At 43.3% G+C, this 25,490-nt stretch overlaps 1 protein-coding gene across 1 annotated transcript in view; it reads right to left on the bottom strand.

Moving 5' to 3' along the window:
• Positions 1 to 25,490, bottom strand: part of LOC122800226 (dynein axonemal heavy chain 17-like) — a 17,083,451-nt gene that overhangs the window by 932,748 nt on the left and 16,125,213 nt on the right. Inside the window, exon 71 of the mRNA XM_044069720.1 lies at positions 24,250 to 24,372. Within this exon, the coding sequence (XP_043925655.1) occupies positions 24,250 to 24,372 (123 nt within the window). The remainder of the gene's footprint in view (positions 1 to 24,249; positions 24,373 to 25,490) is intronic.

Genomic DNA, 25,490 nt, shown 5'->3' with positions numbered 1-25,490 from the left:
AGCTGAGTGGGGCTAAGTATCTTACAACCATTTATCTTACCAAGAGTTAATGGCAGGTGTCCCTTGACTCCCAGTGCTAGAGAGAAGTCAGCTTTAGTGACTCCTTTTGGCTTGTATGAGTTCACAAAGATGCCCTTTGGGATGAAGAATGCCCCAGCACCTTTCCAGAGGCCGGTAGATAATATCCTAGCAGGAGCAGGAAGGTTTGCCCTTGCTTACCTAGATGATATTGCCATCTACAGCCATTCCTGGCAAGAGCATCTTCAGCATTGTAGGGAGGTGCTGGGCAGACTACAGAGGGCAGGGTTGGCCATTAGACTGAGCAAATGTCAGGTGGGTATGGCGGAGGTCTCCTACCTAGGACATAGAGTGGGGAGTGGTAAGATAAGGCCAGAACCTGCCAAAGTGGAAGCCATTCAGGCATGGCCTGTAACTGTTACTAAAAAGCAGGTGAGGGAATGTTTAGGGACAGCAGGGTACTACAGAAAGTTCGTCCCCAGTTATAGTACCATAGCTGCTCCCCTCATAGACCTGACAATGAAGAACAGGCCTGATATGGTAGCGTGGACCCCAGCATGTGAGCAGGCATTCCAGAAACTAAAAGAAGCTTTGGAAGGACACCTTGCGTTAACCAGTCCAGATTACAGCAAATAATTTGTTGTGCAAGTGGATGCTTCGAACCATGGGGTGGGGGCTTACTTAGCCATATTTCCTCAGAGGGGGAAGAGCACCCAGTGGTTTATCTCAGTGGTAGGCTCCAACCCAGGGAGGAATGCTATGCAGCTGTAGAAAAGGAATGTCTAGCCACAGTGTGGGCACTGCAGAAACTTCAGCCTTATCTGTATGGAAGAAAATTCACTGTTATGACAGATCGCAACCCTCTAACATGGTTAAACAGAGCCAGTCAGCAAAAAGCTAAGTTGCTAAGATGGAGCCTGGGGTTGCAAGCATATGATATGTCAGTGCAGCACCGCAGTGGGAGTAGCAATGCCAATGCAGATGGGCTCTCACAACAGGGAATGGAGTGAGGTACACTCAGATAGAGACCTAACCCTCTCAAGCAGCATTTATGAAGGGTCAATTGAAAAACTAGCTTGAGTTCACCGGGGGGGGGGGTGTCAAGATTGGGTAGAGATGGGTGAAAGCTGCCAGCCTAGTCAAATAGAATTTGATACATATATGAATGTAAAATACAGGCTTGTTTCTTGAATGAAAGAAAATACTAAAATGTTGAACTTCAGGATTGTAGCAACATTGCCATCTGCTGTAAGGAAAACTAAGTCAAGCATTTCAAATCTTTCCTTGAAATTAAAATTATTTCATCATTGCCTTTGATGTTTTACAATTCAGCTCCAGTCCGGCTGGATGGGGGCTTCCTATATATTGTTTTAAGGCTAAAGTTAATGACCAGAATTTACATGTGGAATGTCCTTTATTGCTCTAAGGGTAAAAGTATATAAATGCAGTTAATATGTACCCTGGGGACTCCAGGGAGGGTAAAAAAGATGATGTAATGTTCATCAGAACTGGAGTTTCAATTTAAACAGTGGGGAACCAGAGATTGTTAAGCATTTTGATCTTGAACATCTAACTCAGCACTGCCTGTTGTCTTAAGTAAGTTATTTTAGATGTATGTTTTCTTGTAGCAATAGCAAGGAATTAGAAAAATATTAGACTAAAGTGTTTTTCTGTTATGTCAGAACTGTACTACTGAATTATTTTAAGTTTCTGTGTGATCTCTGAACTCCTGAATAGCACTGTGGTATAGTAGTATTGTCTTGTGGTTTTAATTATTTATTATTAAATATTTTAAACCATTTAACTGTGGCTGGTTTATGTAGAGATAATTAAGCTCTAGAGAACATTGCATGCTTATAAGTGATCCTGGACTAAGCCCTTCCAAATAAGCCTTAAGACTGTTTAGTCACACTTACTATTGGATAATAATATTGCACAGTAATAATTGGACACCCTTTTAAGGGCCTTTGGGTAGCTGATAATTATTAGCTGATGGTGGCAGTAATTACTACAATATATAGTCTGGGTATAGGGGCACAGCTGGAGAACCTGTGTCAGCCTTTCCCAGCTGTGTCTGTGAAGTTGTATAAATACTTATCTCAAAGTGTGTGTGTGTGTGTGTGTGTGTGTGTGTGTGTGTGTGTGTGGGTGTGTATGTGTGTGTGTCAGCTACGTGGGCAGGAATACGAAGCACTGGTTGGACAGAGAGGGTACTGGAGGTTAGCTTGCCAGCTAGGCTGAGATGTGGACCCTATAGCTGTGCCAGTGGTGAGTCTTATTGGGGACCTGGAGAGTAAGGAAGCAACCAGCCCCAGACTGACTGTGATCTCTGTGTGTTCTTAAGGGAAAGTGCACTTTACTGTGTGTATTTGTTATCCTTTCCTCTTATATGAGACACCCTCTCTGGTGTTAGTGGTGAGGATTGAGGCTCCTTGATTGCTGGGCCAGGGCACGGGCATCACACCAGGTATCTACTTTCCCTCCCAGTGCATGTTCCATGCTACAGTCCTTATTAGACCATCAGCTGTCCTGTGATTACATATCAGACAAGTATTCCTGTTGTGTCTTGTGTCAGTCCATGTCCATGTACTGTACTATCACAAAGGGAAGTACTGCCATATCATAAACTCCACAGTCACACATGTGCATACATGGACACCCACACAACCACATACACATGCACACACACATCCTACATGCAGCATCCTCCCTCCTCTATGCCACATTGAACCTACAGATGACATGAACACCCACCCACACAGAGACATCCACACACAGACACACGTGCAGGTGAGGTTGCACAATGATGGCACACACAGTCCTCCCATTACCCATCTGTCAACATGAATAACATATGGTACACAACAGCATGCAGTGCAGCTATAGTCAATCCATGCTAGCAACAGTATACATGTGTGTGAGGCATGGCCTGTGTTAGTAGGTGATACCCTTCACCTGGGGAACACTGCACACATTTACACAGTTTTGCATGCACTTGTTATGCACCCTGCCATGTACTGTGCACCACAACTCACAGGTATACATCCCATTGCTGAATGTGTAGTACTGTGTCAGTTATGTCAGCTGTAATGCTCCCAGACCCTATGTTTTCCAGCAGAACATACTTGGGATGATGTGTGATCAGATGTCAGTTGTGAATGCTTGATATGTGGTTTACAGCTCTCAAAATTAGCAGACCATGTATGAACAATCCAATAGCACTACACTGGCAACTGCCAGATCTTACCTTGGCTATGGGGTGTCTACACACTCTTACTGATGTGATGCACCATTACTTGATCTGCCATGGGACAACATTGCTACATATATTAACAGTACATGAGCCTGATATGTGCCATATGTCCTGTACATACACATGTAGTGTCTACTAAAGGTGTTAGGTGTGCAGATGCTAACCACATTGCATACAGTCGTGTGTGTGCCTATGTGTGCACATGATTATTATGACATCATGTTGTACCCATTGTTATGTGTACTACAGCAGTCACTATTCCTGTCAGGGGTATACTAGCATGGCCCATCTGCATTTGCTTGTGTATGGTCAGTCTACCCTACACATGTTCCCCAATGCTGCATGATTGCAAGGTCTACTCATATGCACACCCCTTGGTGTTCACACACTGCCGTCACTATTTATGTGGGTCTAAAGTTATGTTTGCCACAGTTACTGACCCAGTCTGTGTGCAGATACAGCCATTCTTACCGTCCTTATGACTTCCTGCTGCAGTACACTGGTGTGTCATGCTGACACCCCATCCCCACCTTTAGACGTTTTGCAGATGCTTGACAAGTATGGGCCACACATGTGTGTCAGTTTGCAGTGTCCCATACACTGAACAGCATGTGTTACAGCCACGTCCAAGCTAATAATGTGGACCACACCAATACATTATGCCACAGTGTACATCTGTAACAGTTGCCATTGTAACACTGGTATATAAACTGTTGGTGCACTGTACAGGGGTGATGTTTCACACGTGTCCCTACTGCAGTCTGTGTGTGCCACCATTATGTTAATCCCTGTGGACAAATTCCACAATGACACGATATTACTTATCCTGCAGGTGCCTGACATACCTTTCCAGTACCCCATCATAGTCACCACTGTGATGCAGTGCATGTTCATAGGTTCATAGGTAGGTACTAGGCTATTGACCCAAGGGCCTACATAAGCCTAGCCAACAAGGTTCCCTGGCTTACACAACCCAAGAAAGTTATTTTCCTGTGCCACTGTTGAGCAGAGACACAGATGTGATCCCCGGGGTGTATTTCCTATTTCCCATGTACTCATCAAGATTTTTCTTGAAGAGTGCTAATGAAGAACTTTGCTTGACATAGATGGGTAGCCTGTTCCAGAGTATGGGAAGTCTCTGGGACAGGAATCTATCCCTCCAGCATGTCCTGTTTATTGTGGTGACAAGGTTTAGGTCCCTAGAGCGTGTAGCTCGGAGGGATAGGGATTTCTTTAGGTGTAGCATGTCCAACAGCTCTGGGTTTGACATAGCTTTATATGTTAGGCACAGATCACCTCAGAGTAGGCGATATGCTATGGAGTAAAACTGGAGTTTTTTGAGACGGTCAGTGTAAGGCATTTGTTTGAGGCCAGTAATCCTCTTTGTGAGGTACTTCTGTGGCCTTTCCAGCTGCTGCAGATGTCTTGTGAGGTGCATTCCAAAAAGGTCGTTGTACTCTATAATGGGTCTAATGAGTGTCGAGTAGAGAGGAACAATGACCTCTTTTTTCCTGGATGAGAACCCTTTTATGATGAGGTGTGCCATGTAGAAGGACTTCCTGACTACTGTGGCGATGTGATTATCAAAGGAGAGACTACTGTCCACCTGGGTCCCAAGGTCTCTTATCACACATTCGGTGTTAAGTAGATTGCTGCCTATGTGGTAGTTCATGGGTACAGAGTTTTTACCAAAGGGGATGACACTGCACTTTTTGGCTTTAAGCTTGAGGCCATGGCTCTGACACCAGGCATCTGTCTCAGCGAGGCCCTTCTGTAGGATGTCCACATCATTTGCGGACTTGACTATGCCTCCTAGTTTGCAGTCATCTGTGAACTTCATTAGCCAGAGGCCTTGTGTGTTAGCCTTTACTTCAGAGAAATAGATACCAAACAGGAGTGGTCCCAGGATGGAACCCTGTGGTACTCCACTTGTCACTGCTTTGAGGTCAGATTTGGAGTCTGCAACTTTTACAGTGTGGGTTCTGTCAGTGAGCCAGTTGGCAACCCATCTTGTGATGTAGGGATTTATACCTAGTTTAGTGAGTTTAGCTATAATTTCAGAATGGGGGATGGTGTCGAAAGCCTTGGCGAGGTCAAGATAGGCTTTGTAAACCATCTTACCCTTGTCTATGGCTTTGGTGACTGCCTCAAAGAAGTCAATCAGGTTCAGGAGGCATGATCTGCCTTTCACAAACCCAAACTGGGTGGGATCCAGAGTTTGGAGGTTACCAATGTCTTTGTTAAAGAGTTCCATGACCTTGCAGACCAGGCTCGTCAGGCTAATAGGTCAATAGTTCCCAGGATCAGTGGTGGCTCCCCCTTTGTGGAGTGGGATAACTGTTGCTGTGCACCATTCAGTGGGCACACAGCCTGATGTGAGGCTATTATTGAACATTGTTCTTAATTGGGGAGCCAGTTTGTTCTGAAGTTCATGTAAAACGCAGCCGGGGATGTTGTCCGGTCCCATGGATGCTGTGTTTTGGCTTTAGAGAGTGCAGCTTTTACCTGCGTAGTTGTGATTACAAGGACTCTGCATTCTTCCTATATATATATGGGTCCTTTAGGGGGTGAGCGGGAGTAAAGTTAGCACTGAACCTATCTGCCAGGATGTTGGCAATATCAGTTGGTTCTGTAATTTTCGTGCCATTGTGTTGTAACTCACAGCAGATCTGGGTGTTGCCATTGAGATTCTTGACATAGCTATAGAATGCTTTGTGATTGTCCTTAGAATTAGTGGCAATTTTGTTTTCGTAGCTAGCTTTGGAGAATCATATAACGGATCTCAGCTTCTTACTGAGGCTGACAGGGAGCTCCTCCACTCATGGGATTTTACTCTCTTTTGCAACAGTTTCTTCCTTCTGTTGTACAGTTGTTTATGGCAGGGGACCACCAGATTGGCTTCCTTTTTTTGGAGGATAGCGTCTTGGTTCTGTTTGGGATAGCATGATCCATGCAGTCAGTTAAGTGCTTATAGAGTGCATTTGTGTAGGATTCAGCAGTCGTAACTGTATTGTCCATCTGCATGGGTGTCATGAAGTTCACCACTTCTGTCTTAAGAAGCATGAAGTTGGCTTTGGAGAAATTTTTTACCATGGTTTCCTTAATGGGGGGGGGGGGGGTGGATATCAAGGGTGATTAACTTATGGTCGGATTGGACCAACAAGGAGTTGACTTCAGGTGTGGAACACTGGTCACTCTTGTTGGTAATGACTAGGTCTAGGATATTGTTGCCCCTGGTGGGGGTGTGGATAAGTTGATCCAGGGCATTGGAGTTTATGAATTCCAGAAAGCGTTGAGCTAAGGAGTCGGTACACGAGTAGTAATAAGAAGTTATGTAACTACCATAACGTTCCATGTTAGTTGTCTTCATCTCGTCTTCTTTCTTGCTGGATGGGTTCGGAGCTGATCCTCGGCTCCAACTCGGCCTTTTACTAAAGCTCGAGAGCTATTTACCAGCTCAAGGCCTCCCCTTATCCCACAATGCTAGGCATCAGATATCCAGCTCTCATTTGGTAGAGCTAACACCATGGAAAAAAACACCTGTTCCCACCACAAGGTTTACCTACAGTGCTACAAACAGAGGAGGACGTAACCTAAAAAAAAAGTCAACCATAGGAAGAAGGCCTCAAAAGGGATTCTTCTCAGTCCTAACCAGGCTAGGGGGATGGAGGGTGGGACGCAAGAAAGAAGGCAAGATGAAGGCAATTAACATGGAATGTTATGGTAGGTACATAACTTCTTAATGTTAAGTTGTCTATCTCGCCTTCATTCTTGCTGGATGGGACAGCATCCCTAGCACCTTAGCCCTGGGTGGCTCATTGAAACAGACTCTTGAGCACAGTGGAACGAAAATCAGCTCGACTCCTGGAGGCCATATCCAACTTGTAATGCGAAATGACGGTATGAGGAGTGGCCCATATGGCTGCAGCACAAATAGATTCCATTGGAAGGCTAGCCTGAAAAGCTACCGACATAGCCAATGCTCTGGTGGAATGAGCTTTTGGTTTTGTAGGGAGTTCTTTATGTCTCAGTTGGTAGATCAAGGTAATAATAGAGGCCAGCCACCTAGACAAGGTTACCTTAGAAACTGGCAGGCCCTGCTTGCCCTCAGCATAGGACAGGAAGAGTTGATCTGATTTTCTTGTCTGTTTCGTCCTATCCAAATAAAAACATAATTGCCTGTGAATGTCCAAATAGTGTAACTTTTGTTCAGCTCTGTTTGAATAATTAGGAAAAAAGACAGGAAGATCAATAGCCAGATTGAGATTTGTCTCTGAGGGTATTTTGGGTAAAAAGGAAGGATTAGTCCTGAGTGAAACTCTATCTTTGTGAAAAATAAGATAAGGAGGATGAATATAAAGGGCTTGAAGTCCCGATACTCTTCTGGCTGAGGTGATGGCTACTAAGAAGAGAGTCTTCCAGGAGAGTAACTTTAAGGAACAAGAAGCCGCAGGTTCAAAAGGAGTGAGAATCAATGAAGATCAAGTTCAAATCCCACAGAGGGGAGGATCTTTAACGAGGGTCTAAGTAAAATAGTCCCCTTAAGAAAGGCCTTACAAAGTTTGTGGGACATGATACTGGACTCTGATAGGCCAACGTGAAAATTTGCGATAGAAGCCAATTGGACCCTAATGGTGGCAGATGAGGAACCTGCTCAAAAAAGTTCCGCCAAAAAAATCTAAAACATTAATGGACAGGGGCTGTAAAGGGGTCTATCTTTCTAGCCTCTGCCCAGAAAGAAAAACGTTTCCACTTACTAGCATAAGTCTTCCTAGTACAAGATTTGTGCGAAGAAAGTATGATTTCACGCACTGGCTGAGAAATATGTGGAAGCCTGGCTAAGGTTGGAAGTGGAGCAATCAAGCTGTGAGGTTGAGTGAGTGAAGGGATTGGTGCAGCCCACCCGACTGATGGATCAAGAGGTCTGGTATTGGGTCCAGATTCCAGGGCTGCTCCAGCAGGTGACGATGCAGGAAAGGGAACCAAATTTGTCGAGGCCAGTAAGGAGCAATGAGGATCATCCTGGATCCCAAAGCAGTCACTTTCTGAATCAGTTTTGGAATTAAGGGAAAAGAGGGGAATGCATAGAGAAGACCCCGGGGCCAATCGTGAACTAGAGCGTCTCTGGGGGAATGGCCTGGGAGGGGGAAGACAGTGAAGAAGTCGCTGCACTTGCTGTTGAGAGGGGTTGCAAAAAGGTCCCAGCAAGGTTGACCCCATCTGCGGAAAATTTTGTCCGCTACTAACTGATTGAGAGACCACTCATGAGGCATGAGGATTGCTCTGCTTAGCCTGTCCGCTATGACATTGGACTTCCCGGGGATGTGTGTTGCTATCAGAAACAATTGAGAGGAGATCGCCCACTGCCAGAGTCTGAGTGCTTCTCGACATAAGGGATAGGACCTGGTTCCGCCCTGCTTGTTGATGTACCACACTACTGACATATTGTCCGTCTGAACTGCAATAGTCCCGGTAGGCAAAGAGTCCTGAAGTGCTTGCAATGCTAAAAGTACCGCTGTCATCTCCAAGATGTTTATATGCAGATGGTACTCTAGGGGTTGCCAAGTGCCCTGGACAGTCCTGCCCTGAAAATGCTCCCCCCCCACCCGATCAGGGAGGCATCCATTGTCACCGTGGCAACCGGAAGAGGAAGGACAAACGGTCTGCCCTGAAAAACTTGAGGGGAGATCATCCACCAAGAAAGGTGGTCTTTGCATGATTGGGTGATTATTATGTTGTGAGACATCAGAAGCTGTTGAAAGGACCATTGGGTAAAAAGCATCCATTGAAGAATCCACATGTGAAAATAAGCCAGGGGAAGTAATGTGATTGCTGCTGCCATGAGACCCAAGGTTTTCAGTACAAATCTGGCCTGAATTCTCTTGCACTGTAGTAACGTTTGAACATGTCGGCGAATGTCTAATCCTCTTTCTAATGGAAGTTTTGCCGACAGTTCTTTTGTATTTAATATGGCGCCTGTAAAGGTTATAGATTGACAAGGAGACAATGCAGACTTTTCGAAGTTTATAGAGATACCTAGCTCGGAGCAAGTTTGGATGGTATAATCCCTGGCTCAGATTAGCTGATGCCTGGTGGAAGCAGTTAGGAGCCAGTCGTCTAGGTATAGAAACACCTGGAATCCTCGCCATCTCAGGTGAGCCGTAACCACTGCCATGCATTTGGTGAACACCCTGGAGGCTGTTGTGAGACCAAAGGGCAGGGCTCTGAATTGATAGTGACTGGCTCCCAGCCAGAAGCGGAGAAACCTCCTGGAGCGTCTGTTCATTCTGATATGGTAGTACGCATTCTGAAGGTCTATGGAGCACATCCAGTTGTCCGGACCCAAAAAAGGTAGAATGGACTGAAGCGTGACCATCCAGAACTTCATTCTTTGAACAGACTTGTTTAACCTGCTGAGATCCAAAATGCGTTTCCAGTCCCCTGTTTTTTTTGGTACTAAAAAGAACTTGGAGTAAATCCTGGATCCTTGCTGGTCTGCTGGGACTGGATGGATGGCTCTTTTTTCTAGCAGCTTTGAAATTTCTAGTACTGCTTGTTCCCTTAGACCAGGTGGAAGATCTGGAAGGGATCTGTTTGTTTGCACGGGGGTGTGGACAAAGGGGATTTTGTAACCCTCGGATATGATAGACTGTACCCATTTGTCTTGAGTGAGGAGTCACCGGACTTCTGGGTACAGTGACAATCTTCCCCCGACTACCTCCAAGGGTGGACAGTTGGGCAGCCCCTCAGGGGTGCTGAAAGGTTTTGTCAGAGAAAGCTTCCCTGCTAACCTGATTTTGCGGACCCCCTCTGCCCCTCGGGCAGTGTCTATTGTTGTTCCCTCCTCTGACCCTGGAGGGAAACTCGCCACATGTGTCAGGCACGACTCCCTGGGGTTTGCAAAACCACATTTTTCCACTCTTCTGACCTTTAGGGTATGGTCTAGAGGGAGTAGAAAAACGGAGTCCCATGGCAGAGAGAGTCCTGCCTTCCTGCTCACACCTGGTAAGGGTATTCTTCACCTGTGTTCCAAACAAAGCCGAACCATCGAAGGGGGTATTGGTGAAGGATGCCTTAAAGGGGTCAGCAAAGTTACATAACCACATCCAGGCATGTCTTCTCAAAGCCACGCCTGCGGCTCTACTCGCCCCATCGGCTGCATAAGAAATGAGCCACATGGAGGAGTTGACTATAGAATTAAGGGTCGCCAGCTGGGAGTTAATCTTTTCCTGAAACCCCACAGCAGATGGATCCTGAAGGGTATCACCCAGTTCCTTAAGGAGATCTCTTTGAAGGCGGGTGAAATGGCACAGATAGTTCAGCGACCGCATGGAAAAGGTCGCTGAAGAAAACATCCGCTTCCCATACCTGTCCATTGTCCTAGATTATTTATTAGGTGGATGGACAGAAACTGAAGGGTCAGCCAACTCCTTCTTAGTGGCTACTGCAACCACCATGGCATCAACAGGGACACCCTTTGTAAGAAACTGTTTGTCGGACGGGGCTGTAATGAATTTTGTGGGCCTGCAGGGAGTTGGTTCCACTGTGTCCGGGGCCATCCACGCCTTCTGAGCCACTACTTCCATGAGCGGGTCGAAAGGTGGAGACACCCAGGAGGTGGAAGGGTGAGAACCAAACACATCCAGATACACCGACTCGTCCTCGGAACGGTTAAGGGCAGTCCAGTTCCCCCTCTGCCTAAGGATCTCAAGGATGTTTGAGAAGGAGACATCCTCAGAGGGGGACCTTGGGGACCCTTCCGAATCCTCCAAATCGGTGTCAGAGGTGACTAACTCAGGGGAGTCAACATGCTTCCTCGTACATTTTCTTTTCTGAGTGGGCTCCTCTGAGTGATCAGGGGAGGCCTTGGAAGAGGAAGATACACCCAATGGGGCTACCTGGAGTGCCTGTTTTCCATGCTTGGGGTCAGGAGGGTGGACAGAGACCGATGCAGGCACTATGGGGGGAGGAGCCAAAGGGGTCGATCGCGGAGCCGACACCGGAGTCAGCACGCTCCTCATGACCTCAAAGGTGCCCCCACCAGGCAGAAAAGAGGGTCCCCACTCAGAAGAAACGTGAACCCCTTCCAGCACCGAGAGGGACGGCTCCGAGGCTGATGTCGGGGCCGAGCTCACCTGCACCGAGGCCCCGATAGGGAGAATGGGGTCAGACAAGGATCCAATGCGACTCACCCCCTCGGAGCCAACGAGGGAGTCTCGGCGCCCGAATCCCTCCAAGGACAGAACCAATGAAGAGATCAGAGCCGGCGATGGAGCCGAAAGGTGTGGTATCGGCTCTGACGTTCCGACGATTCGAGCCCCAACAAGCTCCAGCTTCAAACACGGTGGTAGAGTTGGAGGAGGCACTGTTGAAGAAACAGGGATAGCCACAGTCTGTTGAGAAGGGCTAGTCAATATTTTGGCCAGTGCCTGCGACTTTAGGAGCCTACTGACCACCCTCTCTAAGTCATGATCCGATAGCCTGGAGGACCAAGAGGAATGAGATCTATGGCTCTACTCCGATTGTAGCAATGGGGACCTGGGAGCCGAGCGAACGGACTCTAAAGAGGGGGAACCTCGAATGCTTTCGGCTCAGAGAAGGCTCCGATAGCAAAGTCGGAGCAGACTGAGGTCTCGAAGTGTTGGTTCCGGCCGGAACCAACGAGGAGGCAGAAGCTCCGCTCGACGTCGGCTCCGAACAGGGAGCCGACGGTTTGGTGGACTTTAACGATTTCCCCGACAAAGGCTTGGCCACGGATCCTTCTGGCTTTAACAAGCCCCTCAAAATGAGCTTATTCCTATGCTTTTGCAGGAATCTCGGACTGAAGGCATGACAGACTGAACAAGAGTCCTGCAGGTGTAGGGGGCCCAAGCAATAAAAACAAGAAGTGTGACCGTCTGTCAGAGACATCTTCTGACAGTACGAGTCACACTTCTTGAAACCTGAAACCTTGGTATCTTTAGACATGATGAAAGAGATACCAAGGGAAGTTTAACTAGTGCTTAAAACACTATACGCACACACACACACACACACACACACACACACACACACACACACACTAGAACTAACAGTAACAATACCACTATAACCACAACAGTTATCACTAACAAAAATTTAACATCAAAAATGATCTAAATATATATATATATATATATATATATATATATATATATATATATATATACATACATATATATATATATGTATATAATACAATATAAACTATAAAGAGACAGGCCTAACCCTACCCTAAAGGGTGGGGAGGGGGGAAGGGAAGAAAACTCTGTAACAACAGAAAAGGAGAGCCTAAGTGGGGTCTAAAGGGGCTACATGATCTAATAAAACTAATAGTGAAGAATATCTAAATATAACAACAACACTGACAGTAAAACAGCAGTAAAAGAATTATACGACCTGGAGCCGGTAAAAAATGCAACCTCATAGCTGAAGTGGCAAATGAGATCTGGATATCTGACGCCTTGCATTGTGGGATAAGGGGAGGCCTCGAGCCAGTAAATAGCTCTCGAGCTTTAGTAAAAGGCGAGTCGGTGCCGAGGATCGGCTCCGAACCCATCCAGCAAGAATGAAGGCGAGATAGACAACTTAATGTTATGTATTGTATGTATGTATGAATGTAATAGCAACAATACGTGAACATGTACAGCATGCATTAAGGGTGGGTGTGTTAAATGTGCGCATGACATATACCATAGCCAGTACATGCCCGGTGTATTGGCAAGCATCAACATAAACCATACTCACCAGCTACAGGCTGCTGCCATGGTGGTATAATGGAGGGACCTGCATAAGAGTGTGAGAAATGCAATGTTAGTGGCCACAGCTGTGGCATTGCTACAGGGTGGGTGCAGCATTACAGTACATCAACAGTACAAGTCCACAATACTAGCACTTATGCACATCTGTTTATTACTACTATGCATCAACAAACAATAGTTATGACATATCAGATATGCATGCCCTACAAGGTAGCGGTACAGATAGCTATGAAGAGGATGAAGAATGGAAAGGCTGTTGGTCCAGATGACATATCTGTGGAAGCTTGGAGGTGTTTAGGGGAAATGGCAGTTTCATGATTAACCAGATTGTTGGATGGAATCTTGGAATGTGAGAGAATGCCTGAGGAGTGGAGTAAAGGTGTTTTGGTACAGAATTATATAAATAAGGGTAATGTGCAGAGCTGTAGTAATTACAGAGGGGTAATACTGAATATTCACAGCATGCAATTATTGGAAAGACTAGTGGAAGCTGGTTTAAGAAGGGAGGTGATTATTACTGATCAGAAGTATGGTTTCATTCCCAGAAAGAGCACTACAGATGCGATGTTTGCTCTGAGACTGTTGATGTAGAAGTACAGGAAGGTCAGAAGGAGTTGCATTGTGTCTTTCTGGACTTAGAGAAAGTATATGACAGGGTGCCTATAGGGGAGTTATGGTATTGTGTGAGGAAGTCAGGAGTGGCAGAGAAGTATGTAAGAGTGGTACATCATATGTACAAGGGTAGTGTGACAGCAGAGAGATCTGCAGTGGGAATGGCAGATGCGTTTAAGGTGGAGCTGGGATTACATCAAGGATCAGCTCTGAGCCCTTTTTTATTTGCAGTGGTGATGGACAGGTTGACAGCCGAGATCAGACAGGATTCCCCGTGGACTATGATGTTTGCAGATGACATTGTGATATGTAGTGAGAGTAGGGAACAGGTTGAGGAGACCCTGGAGAGGTGGAGGTATGCTCTAGAGAGGAGAGGAATGAAGGTCAACTGGACTATGACAGCATATATGTGTGTGAATGAGACGAAGGATAAAGGAATGGTGAGGATGCAGAGAGTAGAGTTGAAGAAGGTGGATGAGTTCATATACTTGGGATCAACAGTTCAGAGTAATGGCGAGTGTGGTAGAGAGGTAAAGAAGAGTACAGGCAGGGTGGAGACAAGTGGCAGGAGTGATTTGTGACAGACGATTACCAGTAAGAGTGAAAGGGAAGGTCTACAAGAGGGTAGTGGGACCAGCTATGTTATATAGGTTGGGGACAGTGGCATTGACAAACAGGCAAGAGTCAGAGCTGGATGTGGCAGAGTTACAGATGTTAAGACTTGCACTGGGTGTGACAAGGGTAGACAGGATTAGGAATAATTATAGTAGACAGTCAGCCCAGGATGGACAGTTTGGAGACAAAGCCAGAGAGGCAGAATTGCATTGGTTTGGACATATGCTGAGGAGGGATGCTGGGTATATTGGGAATAGGATGCTAAGGATGAAGCTGCCAGGTAAGAGGAGAAGATAAAGGCCAAAGGTAAGGTTTATGGATGTGGGAGAGAGGACATGCAGGTGGTTGTTGTGACACAGCAAGATGCAGAGGACAGGAAGAAATGGAAACAGGTCATCCACTGTGGTGTCCCCTAACTAGGAAAAGCCAAAAGAAGACGAAGATGCTCCACCTATACTGATGCAGGTACATATGCAGATGTGGTCTACAGATGTTCCCTGTGGTCTTACCTGCACGCTCCTCAGCTGGTGTATGGGTAACAACCACCTCTGTAATGCTGTCTGACACTTGTACATTGGTATGGGCAGGTATCCTGAGGCTGCTGAGGAGCTGTTCCACGCATGTCAGGGGGGAATGGGTTGCATGACCCCCCCGTTGCAAGGTGATCCCCCTGTACTGCAGCAGCACGCCTGCGGGCATTGCAAGGCAGGTCAGAGCAACAATGTCGGACCTGCTCATAACTTCAGTTATGGTGTCTAACATCATTGACCCTGTGGATAAGGTCATTCCACAGGGCGGTCTGCTCCTGCTGCTCATGTGCATTCCTGCCAAACAGTAACGCATAGTGATTGCTGAGGTAGCTGAGGATGATCTCCATTTTCTCTGTGAAATATGATGGAAGCCGCCCTATGGACATCTTGCCTGAAAGACATAAAGATGGAAACACGTCTCCGCAAATCATGCAGGAAGGTTACCATAGTTCTTAATATACATTTCTGTCCCCCCCAATCTGCAACAATAAACTATTCACACAACTTAATAGGTATGGCACACCTTAACTAACAGTGGGATATATATGTATTCTATTGTAACACACTTTGTGCTGTGTGTCTGTGGCTATGTTCCCTGTGTGGACACTATCATTGCTGGTGTGTTACAGACTATTAATCTGCATGGCATTGGCAGGGCCACTATGGTTCCATATATGCATGTGGTATGCTTGCTATGTGATTGTTGCACATCTGACATTCTGTGTTATTGAGAATATCTATGCATGGTTTTGGACACATTCAGGGATTATGCAGTATATTACTACCCACATATGTTCTATAACAGTGACACGGTAGCATGTTTAGGGGATATTTGGCAGCAGAGCCACCTCTCCAACCTCATATCGCCATGTTACCAGGCCACATCACGTCTGACACACCCTGGGGCCTTCTCAACTACTAGTCCACACTACCTTCAGGAGGAACCTCCTCAGGGGGTGGTGACCCCCCCCCCCCCCGTGGGGAAAAAACACAGACATGATCCTGTAACCCGTGGTCAGGTCCAGGGTTTGATGCATAGGGAGCTACCCATAAACCTGGGGGATATGCTACAGCACCTTGAGGTCTTCAGTACACACTCACAGGGCCCACATGCTACTCCTGCTCAGCCTCCAGCCAAGGCACCTTCAGGTCCATGCAACTGCTGTTGTGACTGGCAATGGGTGGGAGCCTTGGTTCCATTGTTTCCATATGGGGGCTCATGTGGCTTCCACATTGCAGATGACACTCACCATCCAGGGTGTTTACCCACCACATGTGTCATATACCACCCCTGTAGGCTCTGTTCTCTATCTACCAACTTAACCCACCTCCACAAATATACCTGCTATCCTTACCTGGATTCACATTCCCACCTTCACAGACAAGTACAATGTGGTCCCAAAAAGGGGTTCACAAGTGACATACCTGTCCATGTTGCACACATTTACTGCTGTATATTTCTGTGCATTGATATGTGTGATATCCCCTACCACATAGCATGCAGCACTGTGATGCAACCATACAGGGCGTGTGTGTGTGTGTGTGTGTATATATATATATATATATATATATATATATATATATATATATATATATATATATATATATGTGTGTGTGTGTTTGTATATATGTAGACACGGACATGCATATCTCTATATATGTGTAGATATATATATTATGCTGTATATCTGTGTTTGGATTCCATACATTTGGCCGAATTACACTTAGTCAAAAATGATACCAGGCATTGCACTTCACTGAAAGCTCACTTGACTGAAAGCTCACTTGGTCGAAGTTCATTTGGTCGAAAATGGAATATAGCCCCTGCCCCACTGCAGTGCAACCCTGGAGTGAGAATATTAAATAAGGGGGGGGGGGCATAGCATCCTACATAATTTTAATGCATTCACTATTATAACAAGGTATATCTATTAGAAATGCGTTGATATATATATATATCTATATATATATATATATATCTTTAGTAAAAACTGTTGGCATAATGTGGGGAACTATGCTCCCCACACCCCCCTTATTTAATATTCTCACTCCAGGGTAACAGTGCAGTGGGGCAGGGGCTTTATTCCATTTTTGACCAAATGAACTTCGACAAAGTGAGCTTTCAGTCAAGTGAGCTTTCAGTGAGTGAAATGCCTGGAATAATAAGTGTAATTCGACCAAATGTATGGAAACCCTGTGTTTATATATACATGTAGGTGTCTGTATATCTGTAGACATACATGTATGTATATATCAATATATATATATATATATATATATATATATATATATATATATATATATACATACTTATATATACATACATGTATATATATATATATATATATATATATATATATTTATATAAAAAAATCTATATGCATACATACATAACTATATATATATATATATATATATATATATATATATATATATATATATATAAATATCTACATATATATGTATACATATATATATATATATATATATATATATATATAAAAAAATCTATATACATACATACACAACTATATATATATATATATATATATATATATATATAGATAGATATCTACATATCTATGTATCTATATATATATATATATATATATATATATATATATATATATATATGTATGTATCTATATATATATATATATATATATATATATATATATATGTATGTATCTATATATATATATATATATATATATATATATATATATATATATATGTATATATCTATATAGGGTACAGACATCAGGTCCACGATCTCTGACTCTCCTTCCTGCACAGCTGGAGTGTACTGCCTTGCTACACCACAGACAGGTGCCACATATGGACACAGCCTAACATTAGGGGGGTATATACACGGAGAGATTGCAGGTACACCTATTACAAACCTATGGCATTTCAGCATGCTACATTACACATTAACATGAGTATCCTGCAAGTGGTTGGCTCTGAAGCACACGTATCCCTCATTATGCCATTACCTCCACCACTGGCTATTGCCTACACTACTAGACAGGTTTTGCATTACACAACACACACTATTATGGCTTACATGTTGTCAGTCAGTGCTGCTCTGCACAGTCTATGGGTATGGCCCACCACCCACAGGAACAGACTCTAGTGTCCATACCATTTGTTCCGCTGAACATCATTACAATAACAACACCTGCTGGCACAAATACATCATTCAACATCATCTATCCCATTATTATGGCCCAAGTACTACAGTCAATTACATGCATATATACTTCACATACCTGTTGTGTAAGTGATGTCTGTTCAGAACTTTCTTTTTATTCCTGGCCTTAGCCTACAGCTATTTCTCTTTATTGATTGAGATTGTGTGTCTCTCTCACTCTCTCTCTCTCTCCAGTAGCTGGAATGAGCTGCTTTGCATAGATTGCAGCATGGCTTTTGTAGGTGGAGCACATGATCAGATGATGGCCTCTGCACCAATCAGTGTCCTCCACTTGCTACCTGCATACAGCATGCTGTATAGTACTTCCAATTACCGCTGTCATGGCAACCCACTACTATAAATCCCTACATCATTTGGGCATGATCCCTTTACCTTTCCTGTATGGTGGAAATCCTTCCTGCATTTGGGCACCACACAGGTCTTGTGTTGGATATATCACTGGCAGTGTGTGTGTGTTGAGTGCTATCAGTAGGCAGCTACATCCATGTTTTCTTCCCAAACTCCAGCCATTCTGCCAACAGTAGGGAGCTGCAACCAGTTATGGGAATTATTGGTGCCTGTGGGGTTTAAATACGCCCGATTTCCCACACTTTCCCGTGATTGGATGGTTTTGAAAAGACTATGCTATGGTCACACCTGCTTACCTAATGTTGGCATTGCTTAAAGGGCATACCACCGGGCAGATTGAGTTAGCCAGCCTACACATTGCTTACACCACGTATGCTGACCTGTGCAATGTTTAGTGTTGTTTACTATCTAATTAGCATTATATTTTCCTTTTGACACTGATTTCTTATTTGTCACATGTTATATCTGTGTTTGGTATCTGTGGTTCATGTGTACGTACACTGTATGGGGTCTTGGGGAATTCGACTCTTTATTACACTAACGCCTCACATCTGGCCTTACTGCAGTACTCCAGTTCACATATTTATGTTATGTATCTAAAACTGTTGGTGTAAACAAAGCCACAAGTGAAGTCTATTGTTATTACTAGGGGGACATTCGTCCCATGCTGGACGACCCAAAAATTGGGTGATTTTCTTTGCGGCGACACCATGTCTAAAAAGGTAAGCATGGCTGTGTCCATATGTGCATGGACAACAGCATGTTGAAGGCCTATGTTATTTTGCTCGGGACGACGTACAAGATGAGTCCCGAGGAGAGGAGGAGTGGGGGGTGGGCAAAGTGTGGTGGTGTGGTAGCTACTGGCCGGTAGCCAGAGGAGGGATGGTGGCTGCATGTGTGCAGCGGGAGGGGGAGGGTGGAACTGTGGGTAATGACATTATGGGTCGAGGATGGGCCTGTACAGGTCGGCCAACCTATTGGGTGGGGGAGAGGGGAATGAAATACAGAACAAGTAAAACATACGAGAAACATAATTTAAATTTGTATTCATATATGGAGATATATATGTACATATACGTATATATATATATATATATATATATATATATATATATATATATATACATATAAACACTCACACATGCACATATACACAGCAATGACTTCAACAAGTGGCTAAGCTTCTGATGTCATTCAAAGGGGATCAAGTATCTGTCTGCCTGGGACAACATGATTGACAAACCAACATGCTTTGCCAGAGATGGTCTGCACCTGTTGCCCCTGGGATTCAGGTTACTGGCTACAGCTCTTATAACCCCCATAGTGACTTATCTAGGCAAGGTTCAAAGGGCAAAACCACTACCATAACAGGTACAAGTATGCAAAACTGAAGGTACTGCTACTCAAGGCTAGACGTCTAAACCTAAAAGGGCACTCTCTTGAGGCACACCTACAACTAGGAAGCATCACTATCAGTGCAGTAAATGGGACCTGGTTCTACGCTCCATAGAGCACACCTGTAATATCAAGCTACAACTCTTATCACACATTTCAGGCACCAAGCCAAGACCACAACACTACAGGTGGAGGAGTGTCCATATTCACCAAGGTTATTCACACCTCCAGCCTCATTCCCAACACAATGCATCTGACAATCTCCAGGTGCAACTAACACTAGGTAAGACTGCACTCCAAATAGTAGCTTGCTACAGATCTCCCACCATGCCCCCAGGTTCTCACTACACCTTTATAAACATACTGGATAATATTAAGATACAACCACACACCATAATACTGGGTGAGTTCAACTACCCTGCCATTAACTGGGAAAACTACTCAGGTACCATCACCATTTACCAACGGTTCCTGGAATTCATCCATTCCAACCCCCTGGATCAACTGATCCATTGTCCAACCAGGAGCTCCAATATCCTAGACCTGGTCATTACCAACATGGGAGACAGATGCTCCACACCAGTGGTCACCCCCTCATTGGTCAGGTCTGACCATAAGGTAATCACCATTGACATCCACATCCCACCCCCACACGCCACTAAGGAAACCTCCATAAGAACCCTCTCCAAAGCCAACATCATGCTACTCAAGTCAGACATGGCAAACTTCAAGACACTCATGGAGACGGGAGTTGACAGTGCAACTGGTGAATCCTACACTAAGGCACTGTATGAGCACATCCACTTGTGCATGAATTGTGCAATCCCAAATAGAACCAATACACTGTCCTCCAAAAATGGAAGCCAATCTGGTGATCCACTGCCATAAACAAACTATACAACAGAAGGAAGAAACTGTTGAAGAAAAGAGGATAATCCCAGAATGCAAACAGCTCCCGTACCAGCCTCAGTAAGAAGATGAGATCCATCAGAATCCCCCAAAGCTTGTTATGTACATATAATTGCCAAAGATTCCAAGGACAACCACAAGGCATTCTGTAGTTATGTCCAGAATCTAAATGGCAATGCCCAGAACTGCTCTGAGCTACTACAGAATGGCATTAAATATAATGATTCCAAGGAGTTTGCCAATATCCAGGCAGATCACTTTATTGTCACATTCACCCTCTTCTCACCCCCTTAGTGGCCCATCTCACTACCAAAAGATTGCCAATTCCAGTAATCACAGCCACACAAGTAGAAACCACACTGTCCACAGCTAGGAATACAGCATCCATGGGACCAGATCACATCCCAGGCTGTGTACTACATGAACTACAAAATACACTTGCACCTCACCTAAGTGTCATGTTTAATCATAGCTCCACCTCAGGCTTTGATCCCACTGAGTGGCACACAGCTACAGTTATCACACTCCACAAGGGGGGGATTCACCTTGGATCCCGGGATCTACCGTCCCATCAGTCTGATGAGCCTGATCTGCAAGGGCATGGAATGCATTATCATGGAACTTATAAACTAAGACATTGGCAACCAGCAAACACTGGACCCCACCCAGGTTGGGCTTGTGAATGGCCGATCTTGTCTACTGAACCTGATTGACTAACTAAAAATAGAACCATTGCTGTAAACAAAGTCACTCATGAAGTCTATTGTTATTACCAAGAATAAAGTCATCCCATGCAGGACAACCCAAAAATTAAGGCATTATTCTTTGCGGTAACCTCATGTCTGTAAAGGTAGGCATGGCTGTGTTCATATGTGCATGGACTACAGAGCATGGAAGACTGAAGATACTGCAAAATATAAAGAACAAAATCAAGAGATTTTTGAAAAGGTATAAAAAGAAATACTATACAGTGGAATTGATGCCAAAAGAATGTATAGCCCTTTAAAAGAAAACTCAGTCATGGCACTAGAACAAAAGGGTAACAAAAGTATGTCATATGGAAAAAATGATAATTTGTTGTTAAAGCAAAGTCATAATGGAGAACTTCAAAAAGGGAAAGAATCTAAGTATGGCATGGACACAGTACAAAAAAGCATTTGACAGCATTCCACATTCATGGGTAAAAGAGTGCTTACAAATGTATTAAGATATACCCTATACTGATTGATTAGACTACAGTGACCATGAAACCGTGGTAAGCCACTTTGCAGCTTAAAGGACAAATTATTATCCCAGGGATAAAAATACAAAGGGGGATGTTCCAGGGTGACTCTTTGTCACCACATTTCTTTTATCTTGCCCTTAACTCATTAAACTGTCTACTTAACAGATTAGGTCATGGCTACAATTTGGCCTCCAAAAAAACAACATGGTGTAAAGACTTCCCATCTTCTTTTTGCAGATGATTTAAAACTGTGTAGTTCATCAGATGAGGAACAGAAAACACAACTGTAAGTGGTTAAAACTTTCTCAGATGATAAAATAATGTCATTTGGTCTTGAAAACTGTGCAAAAGCAACCTTCAAAGCAGGAAAGCTGCAGCACCAAGAAAATATCAGTCTGAGATAGGAATGTGATATGAATGAACTTGAGTAGGAGGGAGTGTATAAATATTTGGAAATTGATAAAGGGTCAACAATAAAACATGAATAAATGCAAATAAAACCTAGCAATGAATATTTTAGAAGACAGATTAATACTGAAAACAGCTCTGACATCTAGGAGAAAGTCTAAGTTATAAACCAATTTGCTCTTCCTGTTCAAACTTATAGTTTTGGGGTGACTGGCCCTAAAAGGCATTCGATCAGTTGGACAGAAAAACAAGAAAATGCTTCATGCTTATCAAACTTATAAAAATCAGTGTATACCAAGATTATATATTCCTCAATCAGTGTATACCAAGACTATATATTCCCCATTCTGAAGGAGGTATGGGCCTCCTCAAAATTGATTATACATACAGACCTGCAGTTGTAAGACTGCTTACATATCTGCTGACCTCACAAGATCCAAGCAGAGTGAAAGTCTTAAAACATGAGGGGAACACATCTAAGATAACTTCCCTGCTTAGTTTATCAGCAGCATATTGGTGTCAAGCAGGAATGGAAATGAAACCAGAAGTGGATTAAAATCAGGCAGCAACTGAATGTGTCAAAAAACAAAAAAGAGAATAAGGTAAAGGAACAGATGAGAAGACAAGGAATGTGGAAAATGTATAAATATAGTTTCAAGTATAGAAAACTCCTGGAATAACCTCATATCGATCAGGATCTAATGCAGGACTGGTTAAGGAGAGGTGAATTTATACCAAAAGATGAAGCTAATATTGATGGCCCAGGATAGTGGACTATGTATATGTTGGCTTACAAAGTCCATTGAACATGTCAGAGAAACAGACAAATGAAGGGTTGTAAAACAAAACTGGAAATAGTCACACATTTTGTTGTTGGGCAGGATATATTAATAACAGAAGGCCTGTATACTGAAAGGCATAATAATGTGTAAAGACTGTTGAATTGTGGATTGTGCTAACATCACAATACTAAAGTAGATGAGAAGCATTGGAAACATGAGCCACAAAGCATTATAGAAAATTATGAAATTTATATTACATGGGTCACCCACTACTAACAGTTCAAAAATAGATATGAGCAAACCAGATATAGTAGTCCATGAAAAGAAGACAAAAGTAGCATTGATCATTGAAATTGCTACACCCAGTGATTACAGTGCCAAAGACAGAAAATGATGGCAATGGGGAAGAAGGCTACCCAGACAGTTCCAATAGTAGTACAAGCAATGGGTCTTATAAAAAAGAATTTATAGTCATATTTAGATATGTTACCGCTACATGTAACTCCATATGAATTGAGAAAGGAGTCAATTTTGGGCACATTGCAGGTGCTGCAAAGAGTACTTTGGCTAGCATCAAAGATTGAAACAATATTAATTCCATAAACTTTAATCATACTTTGACTTAGGAATAGGATCCATTCCCATCATGGTATTAGAAACCCACAAGATTTGCAGAAATTAAAAAGGGGAAAAAGAGAGAATTTCTTTGAAGGTGAGAGGTGTTGGTAGAAAAAGTGAAGTTGTGTAAGAACTTACCATAACAGTACGGCAAGTGTTTATTTTCAAAATGTGAGGGTTTTCTAGTACTACATGGAATGTACCCATATTATAATGGGATGATAATTCTTTCTTAGAAAAACCTATTGCTATTTCTAGGTTAGATGGCATTCTGAAAACTGTAAATTGCAGTCTATCCTGGGGTTGGATTTAGCAAAGAAAATGCAATGGTAGGCTGCATAGACAACTAGATGTACAGGATAATTATATTATAGAGGTATTTCTGCACCACTTACCCTTATATTTATTTTACTTGGAAGATCATCTCATGGGTAATAAGATTGGCTATTTCATATAAACTAAGAAAACAAATATATTTTCACAGAAAATTGTTTCTGGTAAAAAAATAATGCATTCTGAAGTATTTGTTGTAGAGCAACAAACCTTAATTCCACCCCATCCTTGGTGTGAGAGAAAATCTACAGGGCTTGTTATTCCAGCTTTAAATGGAAATCGTAAAAGAAAATCTAGTTCTGCTGGAATTATTTCTTTCTTTAGTAGAAGCACCTAGTTAAAGATAAAGAAAATAATATATTATTTGCATTTATACATTATTTACTTAGTCTTAAAATATCAAAACCAGATTTATAGCTCAGTATGTATATTATTTCTAACTTTTCTGCTATGTTTAGGGAGTACTCTACAATTGTCGTGACATTTTCACCAAATGGTATAATAATTGACAGTAGTACTAAGGTGCTAATACAACCGGAGTTTTCAAATTTTGCCCTACTAAACCCATTGCAGAAAAAAACACACGACATCCAAAAGCCATGGCACTGCTGCTGTAGATAGATTGCTTCTAGTCTATACTATGATGCAAACTATTTTCACAGCTTGTCCTATTGATGCACTCATAAACGAGACTGCTGGAAGGCGCAGGACCAGAAGATCAAAAGAAGAGTAAAATCATTTGCATACTATGCATAAGCTGGACAGTTATAGAATAATAAATATACTTACTCTTTTAGCAAAAAAAATATTTAAAAGAGGTTTTTATATGCAACTCAATCATTATCTTGAACAGCATACTATTGTGTTCCAGAGCCATCATGGATTCAGGAATCACAGTTCTAATAATGCCATACTGAGACTTGTGGACTATCGAGTAACACACAGCAATAAGAGGCAACATGCAAGTAAAGTTATTCTCAGTTTCTTCAAACACTTGTGGCACAAAGTATCAGTGCTGCAGCCCTTGCAGGTATAGAGACTTACCCAATAAATCCCTGCACCTTTAAACTTTGCATTGCTCACAAATGACACAACACTACACACTGTGGACTATATGTTGCTTCAGTGCACAGATAACCCCATTCTGCTATATGCAGCAGTTGACAGACACTTATTGGCAATAATGCTCCAAGATAGCTTTGTGCCAGTCTCTGTGTGGCTAAGCTACAGCAGACTGATCTTAAATAAAATCAAAGAATAGTTAGTTTGACAAAAAGGCAAAATAAGCAGAACATGATTTGGGGGATGACAAAATGGTTAAGGTGCTTACCTCACAGATTAAACATAAAGAGTTTGATTCTCATTCAGGAGAAACTATTTAAGCTTAAAATGGTCCAAAAGGGTAGCTAGCCTAGTACTTACCTAAGAACCTCTCCTTAAGTCAGGATGGT

The sequence above is a fragment of the Protopterus annectens genome, chromosome 4.part0 (genome assembly GCF_019279795.1).
Source record: "Protopterus annectens isolate FY-2018-M chromosome 4.part0, PAN1.0, whole genome shotgun sequence".
Classification (NCBI taxonomy): Eukaryota; Metazoa; Chordata; order Ceratodontiformes; family Protopteridae; genus Protopterus; species Protopterus annectens.
Note: the sequence above shows the minus strand (reverse complement) of the source record. Positions and strands in the feature narration are given on the sequence as shown.